This window comes from Heterodontus francisci, chromosome 27 (assembly GCF_036365525.1).
Source record: "Heterodontus francisci isolate sHetFra1 chromosome 27, sHetFra1.hap1, whole genome shotgun sequence".
Taxonomy (NCBI): Eukaryota; Metazoa; Chordata; class Chondrichthyes; order Heterodontiformes; family Heterodontidae; genus Heterodontus; species Heterodontus francisci.
This window is the reverse complement of record NC_090397.1, coordinates 66,215,823-66,232,610: the sequence shown is the minus strand read 5'-3', so window position 1 is coordinate 66,232,610 and position 16,788 is coordinate 66,215,823. Positions and strand designations below refer to the sequence as shown.

General features: G+C 41.2%; 1 protein-coding gene across 1 annotated transcript in view; it reads right to left on the bottom strand.

Moving 5' to 3' along the window:
- Positions 1–12,380, bottom strand: part of itih5 (inter-alpha-trypsin inhibitor heavy chain 5) — a 43,511-nt gene extending 31,131 nt beyond the window's left edge. Inside the window, exons 1-5 of the mRNA XM_068059791.1 lie at positions 12,270–12,380; positions 11,932–11,976; positions 7,495–7,658; positions 5,119–5,214; positions 1,281–1,528 (exon numbers count right to left, since the gene is read on the bottom strand). Of these exons, the coding sequence (XP_067915892.1) occupies positions 1,281–1,528; positions 5,119–5,214; positions 7,495–7,658; positions 11,932–11,976; positions 12,270–12,380 (664 nt within the window). The remainder of the gene's footprint in view (positions 1–1,280; positions 1,529–5,118; positions 5,215–7,494; positions 7,659–11,931; positions 11,977–12,269) is intronic.
- Positions 12,381–16,788: the final 4,408 nt, after the last annotated feature.

The window sequence follows — 16,788 nt, the reverse complement described above, 5'->3', positions numbered from 1 at the left end:
CAAAGTGGGTGCAACACCTCGAACATATGTCCAATGACACTCACCGGAAATTGGACCTCAGGCCACATCTACACAAAACTGACGAGCTGGAGACACCAATGCTATTGTTGAGGCTTTCACAAGATTGGTCAACTTGGTACTGAGCCAACATTCAGGTAGATCTTTGGATGGTGGTGCAAGTTGGTTGGAGGTGGGGGCGGGTGCGTAGGTGAGGTGACGGGCTCTGTGCCTTACACAATGGGCTGGATTTTATGCTCTCCCCCATGGTGTTTTTGGAAATGGGGAGAACATTTAATCAGACGTGATGGTGGTGGAGGGTGGGGGGGGGGGGGGTGGTGGAACCCTGCCACCAGCCTGTCTCCACCCCAATTGGCAGCAGGGCAGGAAGGGCACCCTGAAACCTCTACACCCCCCCCTTCTCCTGCGACCCCCAGCCTGCAAAACCCATCCCGCCATCACTCACCTGTGGCCTGGGTCCACGGATGATCCTCAGCCTTGGTGGGTGCATTACCTGCAGCGGCCACTGTCTCTGTGGTGGTGCTGCTCAGTAAAAGAACTGCCAGCCTCTGATTGGCTGGCAGCTCTCAGCAGGCAGGACTTCTATTGCCGGAGTCCTTAATGCCAATTAAGGTCCCTTGCTCCCCAGTTAAGTGCCTGATTGGCACGTGATGCGGCAGAAAATAGGCAATGCGGGGCTCTCACCGGTGACCGAGACCCCTGTCACGTACATAAAATACCGCTAAATATATTCTTATTCTGTTTTGAGTTAAGATGGTGAAACATTAACTCTGTTTCTCTCTCCACGGATGCTGTTGTATCTGCTAAGTATTTCCAGCACTTTCTCTTTTTATAATACTGGAGCTGTTGACAGGACAGAGATATAGGTTTGCAGTCCCACTCTGATGAGCTTTTGCCTTGTGTTATGCCAAGCAACACCGCTCAGCAGAGAGGAGGGAAGTTTGGTGGAGCTGCACTGTCCCAAGTGCTCCCCTGCAATCGACAATCAGGGGTAGTTGCTGCAAGCTGGGAGCTAACCTGCCTTCTTGAAGGCAGAGGTGTCACGGCAAGCAAATAAAGGAGAATAACATTATAGGGGAAAAGCCCATTAAATACACTTTTTAGAAAGATAGCAGTCAATGTATTGGGGATATCAGGGTAAAATGCAATAATCAAACTGAATTTGCATTTTAAATTTAACATATGTTACTTAACAAACTTGTTCAGCACAAACTTATCACAGAGATGTAAATATCTCTCTTTGATTCTCTGTACTGAGTTACCTGCAGTGCTGCGACTGATCTGCTTACTGTTTCTTAGGGGTGCGACTTCGAGGAAAGTAATTCCAGAATGCTCCATCAAATGGATGTCCACCAGGAGTTTAGGAATGATCTGCTTGGGTCTGACGCTGATCACATGTGTATACTTTCCCAGACACCTCTCCAACAGCTCTTCATATGTCAGAAGGAATAATCCTTTGGTCCTTGCAGGCAAATTTACAGTGACAGTGAAAATTTCCACTTCTCTGTCTCTGTCAGGAAACGATAGACTACATGTTAGAATGTTCCTTGTTCTGAGCCTTGCATTGTTTTGCAGTATTGGAGTATGAAATGATTAATGATTTGGATTGAAGAGTACAAAGATTATCATGCGAATGGATACCATAACCACAGAAACTGAAAATGTATTTGTACAAACCATATCACAATATGTAACATTTTGTGTTTAATAATGTTCAGAATAGCCATTAATAAAAACCTTTACATCTCAATATGACATCTGTGATAGTTTCATCATAAACAGAATCTATAGGATCAGTAATGACTCAGAGACAAAGCTGCACCTAATTCAGTAACGTTTGTCAGTTTAAATGACAAAAAACTATTAAGATTAGATAATAGGAAACAAAAAATTCTTCCAAGGTCAAAATAACAGTCGCCAATACACTTGTCAGTGAGGTAAAAAAGTAATATCAATATGAACTTGGCCAAATTGTTTAAATTCAGCCAAATGCTTCGATGAATTATTTCACATTTTTTTTATTGCTTTTCGCCTCTCCTGGAGGCTTTGCTGGGTGCATGTCCATGGATCCCACGTACACTTTAGTACCTCAGCCAATTGGTCTCGAGAGCACATGGTGGCAATCTAATTGAGCATGGGAGACAGTTTCACAGCCAAAGCATATCTTGTCCTCACCTGATGTTCCTCCTCCTGCCAAACCATCTGAGACTGGAAATCAACCTGGGTCCTCCCTGGTTTGTCTCACTTAGCCACACATTGAATAAACTCACTGAACTATCAAGAAAGCTCAAGTTTTATTTTTAAATGGTAGATTACTGTTTGGCCAAAGGAAGCTAACAAGTTGCCTAGTGATCATATGGTGATCTGTAGCTCAGTCGCACAGGCCAGGCAGTGATAAATGTTACTTCGGGGAATGAAGATTTTCATAAGTTTGAAATTGGAATAAGTGAGGATTGTGTTGCAGCTGCTCTGTACAGTAATAAAAATGTCTTTTTTTCAGTTGTACTGATATAGTGGTGTAATTTGATGGAAAAAATATTATGTGGGTGGAATTATGATGGGAATAAAGAACTTATAAGAAATGTGAGGAAGGAGTGGGACAATCTTTAGGAATGTTGGCTGTACTGACCTTAAAATTCATATCTTCACAAAGCCAAAACAAATCTCATCCAGGATTAAAAACTCTTCTATACTGACACAGACACATTAACCTCACCTCCTCCAGCCCACCCTGAACTCCAACTGGCCAAGAGATAGATTATTTTACAATGCAGGTAGGTACTCATCAGACCACTTAGAGCGCGGAAGCAAGCACACATAGGCTACCCTACCTGCAAATCGCCCTCCAAACTTTCCTCTCTTGTTCCTCCAAAGCTCCAACTATGCCAGCCCTCATTGCATTGAAATCAAGATTCATCACAATGCTTCTATTCTAATGCATTCCATCCGAGGACTTCAAAATTATGAACGCTTTATCTCCTGAGTGCCTGGAACTTGCTGCCGGGGGAGGTGGTGGAAGCAGGTACGATAGCGACGTTTAAGAGGCATCTTGACAAATACATAAATAGGATGGGAATAGAGGGATACGGTCCCCGGAAGTGCAGAAGGTTTTAGTTTAGGCAGGCATCAAGATCGACACAGGCTTGCAGGGCCGAATGGCCTGTTCCTGTGCTGTACTGTTCTTTGTTCTTTGTTCCTTCAATCTTTCCATTTGCTTAAAATCTACAGGCTTTGATATCCAAGCTTGGCACCCCCTAACCATTACTTGATGACTTATTCTGTCCTTTAATAAATTAAAGAAAAACATGATCACTGGATCACAGGGTTTTCCCTGAACTCACTTTTCCAAAGAACATTTTTCCATCACTGCACATTCTTCTTGTCTGAATCTATTATCTGAGAACACCCAGAAAAGGTTAGTGCCACTTGACAATGCTTTCTGTTGACTAATCAGTGAACCAAGATTCACCAGAGCTAACAAATGACCTTGACTCGAAAATGTAGGCATTTAGATTCACCAGAAAATAAATAGTAGATTAAAAAACAAAAACAAATTCTTGGTGTTGAGATCTCTAATGATCAACAAATTTACCTCTAGTACAGAGAAACAGACATTTTATGCATATATTTGAGGAATTATATTTGCATGTTTTTTCTGTTTTATTGATACAGGGTGTTCTTTGTTTTATAAAGTCTGCGCCTTAAGTGTAATGGAAATTGGGAATTTCTCTTCTTTCCCTATTGATATCAGCTGTATTGAACTCATAGAGGCTGTCTTCTTTCTGTCCTGCGTGAATTGTGCTCTATCCCCAAAGAGACAGGGCAGCAAGGTTTCCCTAATCTCAGGCCTCTGTCAATGCCAGCTTTCAAACCGGACAGACCTGGTTAACCTATTGGCTTTTCCTTTCTCTGTACCTGTGGACAATGATGATTGGCTCTCACCTGCACTCTGGTAGCCCAGCTGAGATTGGTAATTCACCCTGTGGGAACCACAGGGGCAAAATCACACGGTGTGGTATAGTTTATCAGTCACAGTGGGTTCCATCATTTCACACAGCGAATAGCTATTTCTGTCATTTCCACTTTTTTCTTTAAGATGAAAGTAATTATTTTGAATTTTTGGGCTATTTAGTTCTCTTCAGTTGTTAGTACAAAGACAGGGTCACTGTGACTGAATTGTGAGATGCTGCTTACCCTTATTTAAAATTAATCACTGGCCAGAATTTTACGCCCCTCCCCCCCACCACAGGTGTGGGCTGGTGGTGGTGGTGGGGCCGTAAAATTGAGTGGAAGGCAGGGGGTGCCGTTACTGTGCCTTCCGTCCCTGCTGCAATTTTATGAGGGGCAGCGGCGGTGAGAAACAGCCCGCCCACCCCAGGCCAATCAAGGCCCTTAGGTGGCCAATTAACTGCCACCAAAAGGCCTCGTCCCGCTACCGCAGGTATTTTACCAGCGGCGGGCGGGTGCCTTAGGCCCCAAAAAGGCCACCAAGCGGGCTGGGGACAGCCCTCTTGATTGGGCACCCTGTGACCCATGGAGGGCCTCCCCCAAAGCCCCAACCACCCCCACTGAAATAAACTCCCCCCCTTCCCCCTACAACCGACCCTCTTTGCCTCGCCGGGGCCCAGCTGATTGTCGCTGGCGAGGCCCAACAAACTTACCTTTCTTCCGGGGCTGTCATCCCTCTTGCTGCTGTTGGCTGGGTGCAGTCCCAGCAGTGGCCACTGCTCCCGGTGGTGCTGTTAGACTGAGAGCTGCCAGCCCACTGATTGGCTGGCAGCTCCATTAGGCGGGACTTCCTGTCTCAGAGGGGTGGAAGTCACACCCAAGTCCAATTAAGGGCCTGGGGAGTGTAAAATCATGTCATGGCTCCAAAGCCTGGCAGATGCAGGCTCGAGCCTGACTTTTTGGCTGATGGGCGGGGCCTCCAACCCAACATAAGATTCTGGCCACTATCTCAGTAAAACAACAGCATTATATTAATGACAAGTTTAAATTGCACATCAGTTAATCAATGTCTATTGGAAACTTTTAACTCCTGTATTACACAGAGGTCTTTTAAATATATGAGTACAGGTAAGTAAGGAATTGAATACCTACATATTTTCATTTTTTCCAGAGTGTTCTTTTATTTTGTCTTTGGATTTCTTTGCTTTGCTTGTCACCTCACTCTGATATACTTTTTTGCCTATGATCCTGTACAGAAACAAAAAAAAAGATAACATGTTAATTAAATCACAATAAAGTCCAGTCATTATTTTCTGGGTCTCAATGTTGTGAGAGTGTGTTTCTGCATTCCACAGTTAAATAATTACCAGTGTTTCACAGGTAACCATAAATCTCATTACAGGACAAAGTATAAGTGGGGCTCTTTGCACAACAAGGCCAAAATGGTAAACCTTTCATCCTATGCTTCCTTTCTTTTAGTTCCACTTTGTAATTCACTTCAAAGTAAAGGAACTTTCTGCAAAGTGTTAATACATGGCTAACACTTGTGGTGAGTTAGCCGTCAAGCTTGTAGAACATTTTGTTCCAATTTTAAAATTGTGGGAATGAGCTTTGGAGACCTTACAGTTCATTCCCAAGAAAAATGATTGAACAAAAAGTAATTCCTATCCATGCATTTATTAATCATTTTTCATCCTTGTCTTCTAAGAATAGTCTTAGTGAATCATACACAAAGCATGTCATGCAGAGTGAAGGGGACGTATTAAATAGGTTCCTTACATGACTTGTCTATTATTGAGTGAGCCATGACATAACACTTTATGATACATAGCTAGATAGATGGACAGACAGGCTGTTGCAAGTAGCTTTTAAGTGTCAGAAGATCAGAAAAATTGAATTAGGGCCAGGGATCTGCTTCTCTTTACAATATATACTCTCTTCATTTTTAGGCAAACTTTTCTTTTTGACTGCTACTTGGTAGTAATATTAAATGCAGTGGGGGTTGCACCTTTGGTCCCAATTCAGGCCAATCTGGTTTTGGAATGCCTTGGCAGATCTTTCCTAAATCCTTCAGCAGCCTGCTACAGAGCTGAAAGCAATCACATAACCATTTAGTTAGTGTAAATTGCACATAGTTTTTATCCTAACTGCTGTCAGCCGTGAAAAAAAATGCAGTATGAGCCAAATACCCAGCCAGTATTTATCATCTCACTATTCCTCCCAATTAACATCTGGGACTAAGAATGTCCTCGTATATAACAGTAATAACTACACTCTGGGGAACATCATCTCATCAGATCCGTATCTCTTTTTTGGCTTGTAAAGCCTAAATGGTGGATCTCCAGCAAGCTGATGGTGAGGACAGAAAAACAAAGATCTGTCTTAATTAGCAGGAAAGACCTTTGTTAGTTTTTTCACCCCTAACTAGATGGGAGTACCTTACATTGAAACTGCTCAACCATACGGTGAAGGTCCTATTTAACTGATGATGCTGTTTTGTATCCTTCATGCAAAACTAATTATGTTACTGAATCTAAGATAAAACAAGGATACTGTCCTTATACTCAACCCAAGACAATGGGCCCAAATTTACTGTCAAAATAACAGCGAGGATGCATTCATACATCAGCATGGAACTTCAGGCGAGGAGCAGATGCCTGGTTAAATGTGGATTTCCAAAGGTTGCTGTTCGAGTTGCATCAGTCCATCATTGTGAAAAGTGACATCTTGCTGCCTGCCTCACCAATGAAATGCATTGAATGTTTTAGAGTTGCTGTATTTGCACAGCAGATATGAACTAAATGTGCCGCAGATATTTAGGGTTAGTAATTAGTAGTGTAAGTATGATTTTAACAATGTGATGATTGTTAATTACTGCCAATCAACCTCTCTGGCACTGAAAATTAGCTATTACAAATGTAGAGTCTCATTCCTTCAGGTTTTGAATTTTTCATTAAGATTTTTTTAAACTGTCCTCTTTTGTACCTGATTTAACATTGAACTTTTTTTCCTATCTCCAAGTAGTATCCCCATTGTGTAAGGGTTCCTAATCATGGCTTATGCCATGATATCATTATGGGGCAAGGCCAGGAGGCAGTCCTCAAGAACTACCTCAGCTGGTATAGGGGATTGAACCCTCACTGTTGATATTATGCGATATCATACTGTAGCCAACTGAGCTAATCAACTTCATGCCATGGAATTCACCCCCTCTAATTCACCCTCCTTCTCAGTCTTTCTGCTGTTTATTTCCAAAACCTCTGATCTAATTTGTGAAGAAGGTACCCTATTGCTTGCCCTGTTTCCCTCGCTGCGCTGTTTTTGGCTTGCACTTCCAGAAACTTAGGGGGCAAAAATGTTTGAGCTGAAGGGTGCAAGGACAAATCTAACTAATGGCAGATGTCTTGCTACAGCAAAATGTGACTCATAATATCATCGATTCATTGTTCATTCTGATCAATCTGCGACAAACTCTCTATAAACCATTGTAACCCCAGATGAACAGAATCAGGTCTGGCAGATACCCACATTGTGAAGTTGGAAATGAAGGCAGCGGCTGGAATTTGCATCTGGAAAACTGCATCTTTGGGCCTTTGAGCCCGATTGACCATGGTGGAGGAAACAGCTGTGAATGCATAGCGAGAAAAGATAGTGGATTTCACTATGAAATCTGTCATATGGGGTTTACTGTCCTGCAAAAGAGGGAACACCAGAAGCATTAATATCCTGAAACAGCATACTGAGCAGAAATAAAATACTTTTTCTGCTAATTTTCTCCACAGGCTGGAGTGTGTTAGAAGTTGGTAACATATTAAGGAATTGAGATGTCTCTTCAGGTGGCTTGCTCTACACTTACGAAACCTTTTAGTTTTACTTCTGATATACCTTACAGCTTCTCTTTATAGGTTCTAATTGACATGAAATATTGAAAAATATATTCATTATTTTGCCAGTTTTTTTCTAATCTCTAGCCTGTCCTTTACTTTTTCATTTTCTATAATCCTCACAAAACAATCTTGACGGCAGCTCAAGATAAAGATGTTGTTTCTAGTTACCTTTATTATATCCTTCAGCATTTTAAAGGCCAGGATCAAATGTGTTTGTTTAAGACTATAGGATTGGTACTACAGGTGCTCTCTCAAGCTCAGGTTGTGGGTTTGAATATTATCCTTGTATTACAGTGAAGTTCATCAGAAACATATAAAATGAGTTTATTCACAACTCACCTTCACTGTGAAATCACAGAGAGAAAAAATAATTAATTTAGACAGCCTCACCTTCCTGACCAGGTTAGAGAGAAAGATGAATGAACTGAGTCAGATCTCACCTTCACCATCAGGTGGGCTATAGTAAAGAGCAAGCAAGGCATTTCAGCTGAGCAGAAGCAATGGCACATTTTTCATAACTCAGAATGGTTCTAACAGACAGACCTGCCAAGGAGAGTGTGGCACATTTACCAACTTCCAAAATGAATAATTTTACCTGTGAGGATTTAATTTTGGTAAAGAAACAGCTGAGAAATACTTTCAATAGATTTAGATTTTTTTTAGATTTAGAGATACAGCACTGAAAGAAGGATTAATATTACAACGAAAGGTACGACTTTACATCTGTGATTTACCTCTATGTTATTGGCAATGATGAGCCCAATAGTGTGGATTTATAATGGGTTTTAGCCAACATGAGTTTATTATATAACTTGCTCACACCTAAGGAACCCATTAATTGGATTTCACCCAGAAAATGTAAATCCAACAGTTGGAATTTTCACAAAGAAGGGCTATTTTAACTGGGCTGATTGTTAAGACTGGAGAGTCTGTGGAAAGAAAGCCTAAAAGAGTCTTATAATCTCTAGGAAATCCTGAATGAATCTAAAATAGTGAACCTGCCCTTAATTTGCAAAAAGAAGCATATATTGAATTGAGAATTGTGAAATGGTATGCTGAATTTTGAGGGGTGACCTGATCGAGATTTATCAAATATTTAAAGAGTTTTTTTAGGGTAGCTACACAGAAACTCTTTGCTCTTGGGGGGAGCTCTAGAACAAGGGGACATAAAATTAGAGCTAGTATATTCAGGAGCAAAATTGGGCAACATTTTTTACACAAAGGGTAGTGGAAATCGGGAACTCTCTTCCCCAAAGAGCTGTGGATGCTGGGGAAACATTAGGAGCTTACAAGATCAATAGATCTTTTTGTTAGTTAAGGGTATCAAGGGATATGGGCTAAGGCGGGTAAGTGGAGTTGAGGTGCGGATCAATCATAATCTAATTGAATATCAGAGCAGGCTTGAGGGGCTGAATGGCCTACTCCTGTTCCTTATGTTCCTGACTCAATAGATATTTATTTACTGTTGCAATTAATTTGCTTTTCCAGTCACAGCTATTGCCATTTTTTTTCTCTCAGCCAAAAAGTGGGGTCACATAGAACCCTGTATTTCAGAACCGAAGGGTTTATATATTCACGCTAGTAAAATCCATTCTTCACCACTAGGACCTTGCAATAGAATGGTAAGAATCCAGGGGCAAAGAAGACTTGTTTTTATAAGGTACCTGGTCACATAGAATCATAGAATGGTCGCAGCACAGAAGAAGGCCATTCGGCCTATCGTGTCCATGCCAGCTCTGTAAGAGCAACACATCTCTCAGAAATATCTTTACAAATCACATTGAATTAGGCAGTGACTTAGTTACGTCAGTAGCTATATGTGCACAGCACCATGTCACATCAGCAAGTTCATGGCAAGTTAGTGTTTTTTGAGGGAGGAACATTGGCCAAGAAACTGAGGTAAAATTCTGCTCTTTTTCGAATAATGCTGCGGGATCATGAAGCTCACCTGTACCAGTAAAACAGAGTATCAATTTAACATTTGAAGGCTGACATCTCAAACAATACAACATCCCCTAATTACTCTGGCTGAGTGTCAGCCTAGATGAAGTACTTAAATCCAACCGTAAGGCTTGAAAGCATGACTTTCTGACTCAGATGCAAGAGTGGTATAAGAGTATACAATAGTAAATTGAATAAATACCTGAAGGGGAAAAATCTGCAAGGCAATGGGGAAAGAGCAGGGGATTGGGACTAATTGGATAGCTCTTTCAGAGAGTTGGCACAGACGTGATGGGCCAAGTGGCCTCCTTCAGTGCTGTATGGTTCAGAGTACTCCTTTGTTGTTAAAAGCAGAATATTTACAAAAAAATGGCTCCGGAATGCAACTGTTTTAATGTGTATTCATTATTAGATTAATTCATGAGAAATGAATGAAACTTATGAGGCTCCCATAACAAGTGTCTTCCATTATCCTTAATAGATTCTGGCCTGGAAAAGGTGGATAATCCCTAACTCTCCCATCATTACTGATAACTATGGGTGGCAGCATAGGCAAATGTTCCATGTGTGAATGGGTGGGGGAACTTATGATTATCCCCCACTAGAAAAAAAGATCAAAAGTTCGATTTTTTTTTTGTGGCTTTTATTTGACTTCGGCACATGCACAACAGGGCTGTATATCACTCCCACAAGCTGCCCAAATTATGGCCCCACCTAACATGACGAAATGTCTGTGTTGAGCATGGAAATATCATGTGAAAGAAGGCAACCCATCAAGGATGTAGGACATAAAAACAAGTAGGAATTCTGTGGTTTTGCTTAATTTACTTCTGTGGCCAGCAAGAAACTTTGCAGAACCTTTCTCTAGTAGATGAAAAGCTTGGAGGGAGTCCAGTGTAGGATGAGTAGAAACCAATCTATAGAAGGATCTAGTTTGATATCAAATGGTATCTTCCTGTTCCAGGTGGTCATATTTTCAATGATGAGATTTGAATAACAGTTCATGATTAATGAAATGACTTGCCTTTATATAGCACCTTTCACGACCACAGGATGTCCCAAAGGGCTTTGAAGTGTAGTCACTGTTGTACTGTAGGAAATGTGGCAGCTAATGTGCACACAGCAAGCTCCCACAAACAGCAACGTGATAATGATGTGATAATCTGTTTTAGTGATGTTGATTGAGGGGTAAACCTTGACCATGACACACAGGATAACTCCCCTGCTCTCCTTTGAAATGGAATCTTTTACATTCACCCCATCAGGTAGATGGGGCCTTGGTTTAAGGTCTCATCTGAAAACTGCACCTCCAACAGTGCAGCACGGGAGTGTCAGCCTTGATTTTCGCACTTAAGCCTTGGAGCAGAAACCTTGTGACTCAACTGCAAGAGTACCACCAACTGAGCTACAGCTGACACATTTATTAATCACACATTACTGAAATCATAAAAAAACTGATCCGAATCAGACATGTGGTGGTACTATTGAAGCATTTCCTCACATCCAATGACACCTCTACCCACCACCATCTATACTCCACTATTGCTGTTACCTTCTCTCAGACCATCACCTAACACCTTCCAGCGATAACCATCAACCTGCTTCTAAATAAGAAAGAATAATAACAGCAAAATACTGCTGGAAATCTGAAATAAAAACAAAAAATGCTGGAAATACTCAGCAGGTTTGGCAGCCTCCGTGGAGAGAGAAGCAGAGTTTCTGATGAAAGGTCACTGACCTGAAACATTAACTCTGCTTCTCTCTCCACAGATGCTGCCAGACCTGCTGAGTATTTCCAGCATTTTTTTGTTTATAATCCAAAATTCTCTGAATGGCCTGAGGACTTAAATGCAACTTGTTTCTTAATTTGCATCCTGCACCAAACGGTGCTGCCATTTGCAACAAGAGCTAAAGGAGCCTTAAAACGCGAATTAGAACTGATACATACAGTGCAGGTAGAGCAATGTTCTGGTGCCGAGCTCCCATATTCGTGTTGGTACAGATCCGGCCTGAATTCACGGGGTCAGCATTTACACAATAAACCCTCAGGACTCCTGCAAACTGGTGTCGTCAATAAAAGCTGCACTAGGATCTTGGACAGGAACTGCACTGTGCTGTAGTTTTCTATCAAACTTACCGATCTCTGCGATACTACAGTCTGTCTCGGAATACGCTGAAATTCCTGAAAGTAAAGTCACAGTCGATCAGACTAAGTTTAGTCCAATTCTCGTGTCACTATTATTTTAATGAAAATATGCTGCCAAACTTTATAAATTCCATCAGATATAAATGTAATAGAAAATACAAACTGTATGTTTAAATATAAGATCTAAATGCTTACTGTTTTCTTTTCGTTGCTGTTTTGTTTTTCAGGTCTTTAGCCTGTTACAGATTTTTTTTTACTAATTTCACTCAACTCTCACAACTTAGACATTTAATAGAAATCTGGATTAAATGTATCTAATATTCACTTACTGAATTGAAATGCGAATCTGTGCTAAAGTCGTCGTCCTCGCCCTTTACAACCCAAGGTTCCTGTCCCCAAACGGCCAAAGAAACGCCTGATAATAAAAGTAGGACAATCATTGTCCCACTTCTCTTTGGTGATGTCTTGCAGTGTGGAACTGGTCAGTCTCAGCCCGGACTGACTGCCTGACTCACTGACTCACTGCCTAGTCCCGTAGGGCTGGATATAATACAGCAGGAGGTGGTCCCCAGGTTCAGTCCAGTTGGCTCATACGCTTTTTGTCTTTTTTTTAAGTCCAAAGTTTTTTTTAATAAAAAATTCATTGAAAAATATCTGATCCTTTTTTAACTTGGATATATATTCTTTAGTCACAGAGTCATAGAGAGTCTTTTACAGCATAGAAGGAGGCCATTCAGCCCATTGAGCCCATGCCAGCTCTCCATGGAACTATCCAGTCACCACAGTGCTGCAAGCCTATTTCTCCCAGGTGGCCACCCAGCTTCCTTTTGAAGTCATTGATTGTCTCCTTTTCCACCACCCTTGTGGGCAGCGAGTTCCAGGTCATTTTCACTCACTGAGTAAAAAAGTGCTTCCTCATATACCCCCTGCATCTCTTGCCCAAAACATTCAATCTGTGTCCCCTAGTCCTTGTACCATTAGTTAGTGGGAATGGTTTTTTCTTGTCTAACTTATCTAAGCAAAGAAAATAAAAGTTTGCAGGTATATGGGGTAAGAAGGGGTGGGGTGGATATGGCATTAATTGGATAGCTCTTTCAAAGAGCTGGCACAGGCATGATGGGCCCAATGGCCTCCTTCTGTGCTGTACGATTCTTTGGTAGATCTACAAGAGGAATATGATGCCCAGAAACTGGATGGAGTGACCAAGGCTGAGGTTATACTGCACCGTGTGCTTTCAAATGTTCCTCTATGGCCTCATGACACTTCAGGAGGGATGTTCAACTGCCACCCACCTGTTTCTTGTCCGAAAAACTGTCAGCCAGAAGAGGAAAATTGGAGATGGTGGGAATGTAGGCCACCCCTTGAATGCTCGAGGTTAATAGACAAATGTTAATAGACAAATAGCCACCCTCCTGTTCACATGGGAGGATGTTGAAATTTGCACATTTGGGTTTGATCCTGTTGCTGGACCCGATTGAAATGTTGAAGTATAAATGGGTGGATTGTGTATGGCATATGCTCCACCTGTTTGTCCTAGACAGTGATCAGCCTATGCATTGATCCCTAAAGGAAATGTGGCAAATTGGCCCCCAAACTTTTTTTTTCCCATTTGAGCCAAAATGCTTCTCCTTCTGGCTCCACAAAAATACTGTAGCTAACTTCTGGTTCATGTGCACATACTCCTGGGATCAGCATCCCACTCCCCACCCCCATGGGATCAGCATCACCCTCAGCCAATCTCCTATCCTCCCATAACTGCTTTGCTCCTGCAGCTCAAATGAGGCCCAGACTTGAAAATGGTTGAGGCCACTCCTGAGGCTAGCACAGCCACTCCATTAACTTTAGATGGAAATCGAAAACTCCCCTTCCCTATCCCCCACCCTCCCACTGAACCTCCACCCCCACCGCCATCCTCACATGTGTTTATTGTACTCAGTAATCTACTGAGGTATTTAGCAACATTTTCTTTGCTGCATGACCCAAAAGCACTTTTGGCAGTATAACTGCAACCGAGAGGTATTTTATGCATGAGAAGGAGAGAAGATCAAGAAAACAGAAGCTGGAAAAGTAAAAAACTAAAGTTCATTCAATAAATAACTCAGGCAGCTTTGGAACAGGTGGCTTTGGTCATTACTTGCCACCAAGTATCCTGATGTTGGTTCTTGCTGTTGTGGTAGGACCTGATAAAACATGTGGCTAAATTTTAGTTTGTCTCTGTAGACAATACAACTCTCCAATTTTAATAAACAAAGTTATTTTATTAGTGATTCCCAAAATGCCTGCTATTGGAAAACATTATTTTGGTTTTGGTTTAAGACACTCTTTTATGACACTTCTTAAACCCACCTCTTTGACCAAGCTTTTGGTCATCTGACCTAATATCTCCTTTTGTGGCTCAGTGTTCTACTTTGTTTGATAAAGCTCCTGTGAAGCACCTTGGGATGTTTTATTATGTTAAAGGTGCTATATAGATACAGGTTGTTGTTGTTGGTTTCCCACCCCTATTAACAGCAGAGGCAGCAGAGGAAATCTCTTTGGATGATTAAAAAACACATGCCTTCCAACCCATCTTGTAACACAAAATGAAATGTTTTTGGTATATTTGCCTATCTGGGTAAAAATGTCCCAACTTAGTCACACTGGCTTAGAGGTGAAGATTTTCCTTTATAGGCACCCCCTGCCCTGGGTTATTTGCACAGCCTAGGCACACTGCAGGCACAGGAGTGGGCCTTTCTCTTAAACATCAGACTTAGGACAGGAACACAACTGCACACCTATAACTGCACTCCAAACCAGCACCATTGGGTGTGTTACCATAGGCGAGATGTTAAATGAAGGTCCAGTCTGCCTCTTCAAGTGGTTGTGAAAGCTTTCAGGGCAGAATTGGATGAGGAACCGAATGCCCTGGGTAACACTCCATTCATAACCAGTAGCATCTAAACAGAACAATGACACCTCACTTTATTCATAGCTCCTCATGGAATATCGTTTTAATGAAATGATTTGCTGATTTGCCTCCGTAACAGTCATCACACTTCAAAAGGTAATTTACTGGGTGAAACATTTGGAGAAGTTTCAATGATAAGGCATTATGTTAATGTGAGTATTTATTTTCTTTCATTTTAAAGTAATTAAGCAAGCACTCGGCTATCTATTCATCTTTGTATCTCTGTTTATAATCTTCATTCTGCTATATTAAAAAACTGTAGTACTACATTTCTTGTTTAGATCTGTTGAGGTTTATTCTACAGACAAGCAACACATAATTAAAGGGTCACTGACCCGAAACGTTAACTCAGCTTCTCTTTCCACAGATGCTGCCAGACCTGCTGAGTGGTTCCAGCATTTCTTGTTTTTATTTCAGATTTCCAGCATCCGTAGTATTTTTTTTTATATTACATAATTAAAGGGAATATTTGAATGTTCTTTGCCATCTAAACAACTGGAAAGAACGTTCACACTGCTAACTTGTACTTAATATGTACCAAACACTTCTTGATTATCGAGTTCCAAGTATTATTATTTCACAATTTCCTCTGTTCAGTTAAGACACCTTTCAAAGTAGAAGCTATCTCCATTTACCTGGGAGCAGCCATTAACAGCTATTGAGATATGTTAATAACCTTTCGACACCAGATAATGATGTCAGGCGGTTACCTGCTGCTGACTAACAGATAGGAAACTTGGAGTCTGTGTGCTTTAAATTTGTACTGTTCTCCTTGTTTCAACAGAATGCAAATCCACATTAATACAGAGAAAGCTGCTTTACAGTAGATTTTTTTAAATGAAATCCTCAATTAAAAGAAGGTTATTGTGGGCTGATATTTTTGTTTCCTGTGCAGCAGATAGCCTTCTGACATCATCACTTTGTGACAAAAGCATGTTACTGCTTTATCCAGCCTGGTTAATGGCTGCTCTCTGTAAACGTGAAACAGACGTTTTTGAAACAGACCTTTTCTGATGCAGATAAAATTATTTTTAAAAATGAATTACTGCTGGTCCTAGATATTGAAGAAAGACTGTATGCATTAAACATAAGTTATTTGGAGTTTTGGCGCTTCCTTTTAATCGTTTTTTGCGATAGGTACCTTTTCTAGTAAAGAATTTCAAAGACAGTTTTAAGGAATAATGATGTGATTTCTGCTGACAGTAAAGTTGAACATTTTCTTAACCGTTATACATATAGATGGTATTACAACAGAAAACTCACAGATTGTGTGTTTGTAGATATATTTCAGGAGGGATTTGCTGGTTTCATAGAAAGATTAGTTCATACAGATATTTTTAACTTGATGTTTACATAGTTGTCGTCAATGGAATAAGTGAAGCAAAACCTTTAAAGCTGACAGTGTGGTAAGGTAGTTCTGTTATGTGTGGATTTATATCCAGTTGCAGCTATGGGATAAAGGATCCCATTTGATTGTGATTTCCACGCCCCCCCCCCCCCCCCAGCTTAATGTCTATACTCGCATATGATGAGGTGCCAGAGGGCAGCCCAATCTGATGGAGCCATATTCTGAGGTTGACTCAATATCTAGAGGAAAGGGGAAAATTGGAGAAGAAGGCTAGAGTATATAATGCAACTGTGTTGAACACCTGACACTCATCCATACAGAGAGCTCTGTCACACACAACTCAAGTAGTACAACTCGTCACACTATCTGTACTCATGCAAGTATGGCCTCTTGCACATCCCTGATTTTAATCACTCCACCACTGGCGACTATGCCATCAGCTGCCTAGGCCCTAAGCTCTGGAATTCCCTTCACAAACATCCCTCTCTACCTCACTCTCCTCTTTTAAGAGGGTCCTTAACACCTACCTCTTTACCCAAGCATTTGACCATCT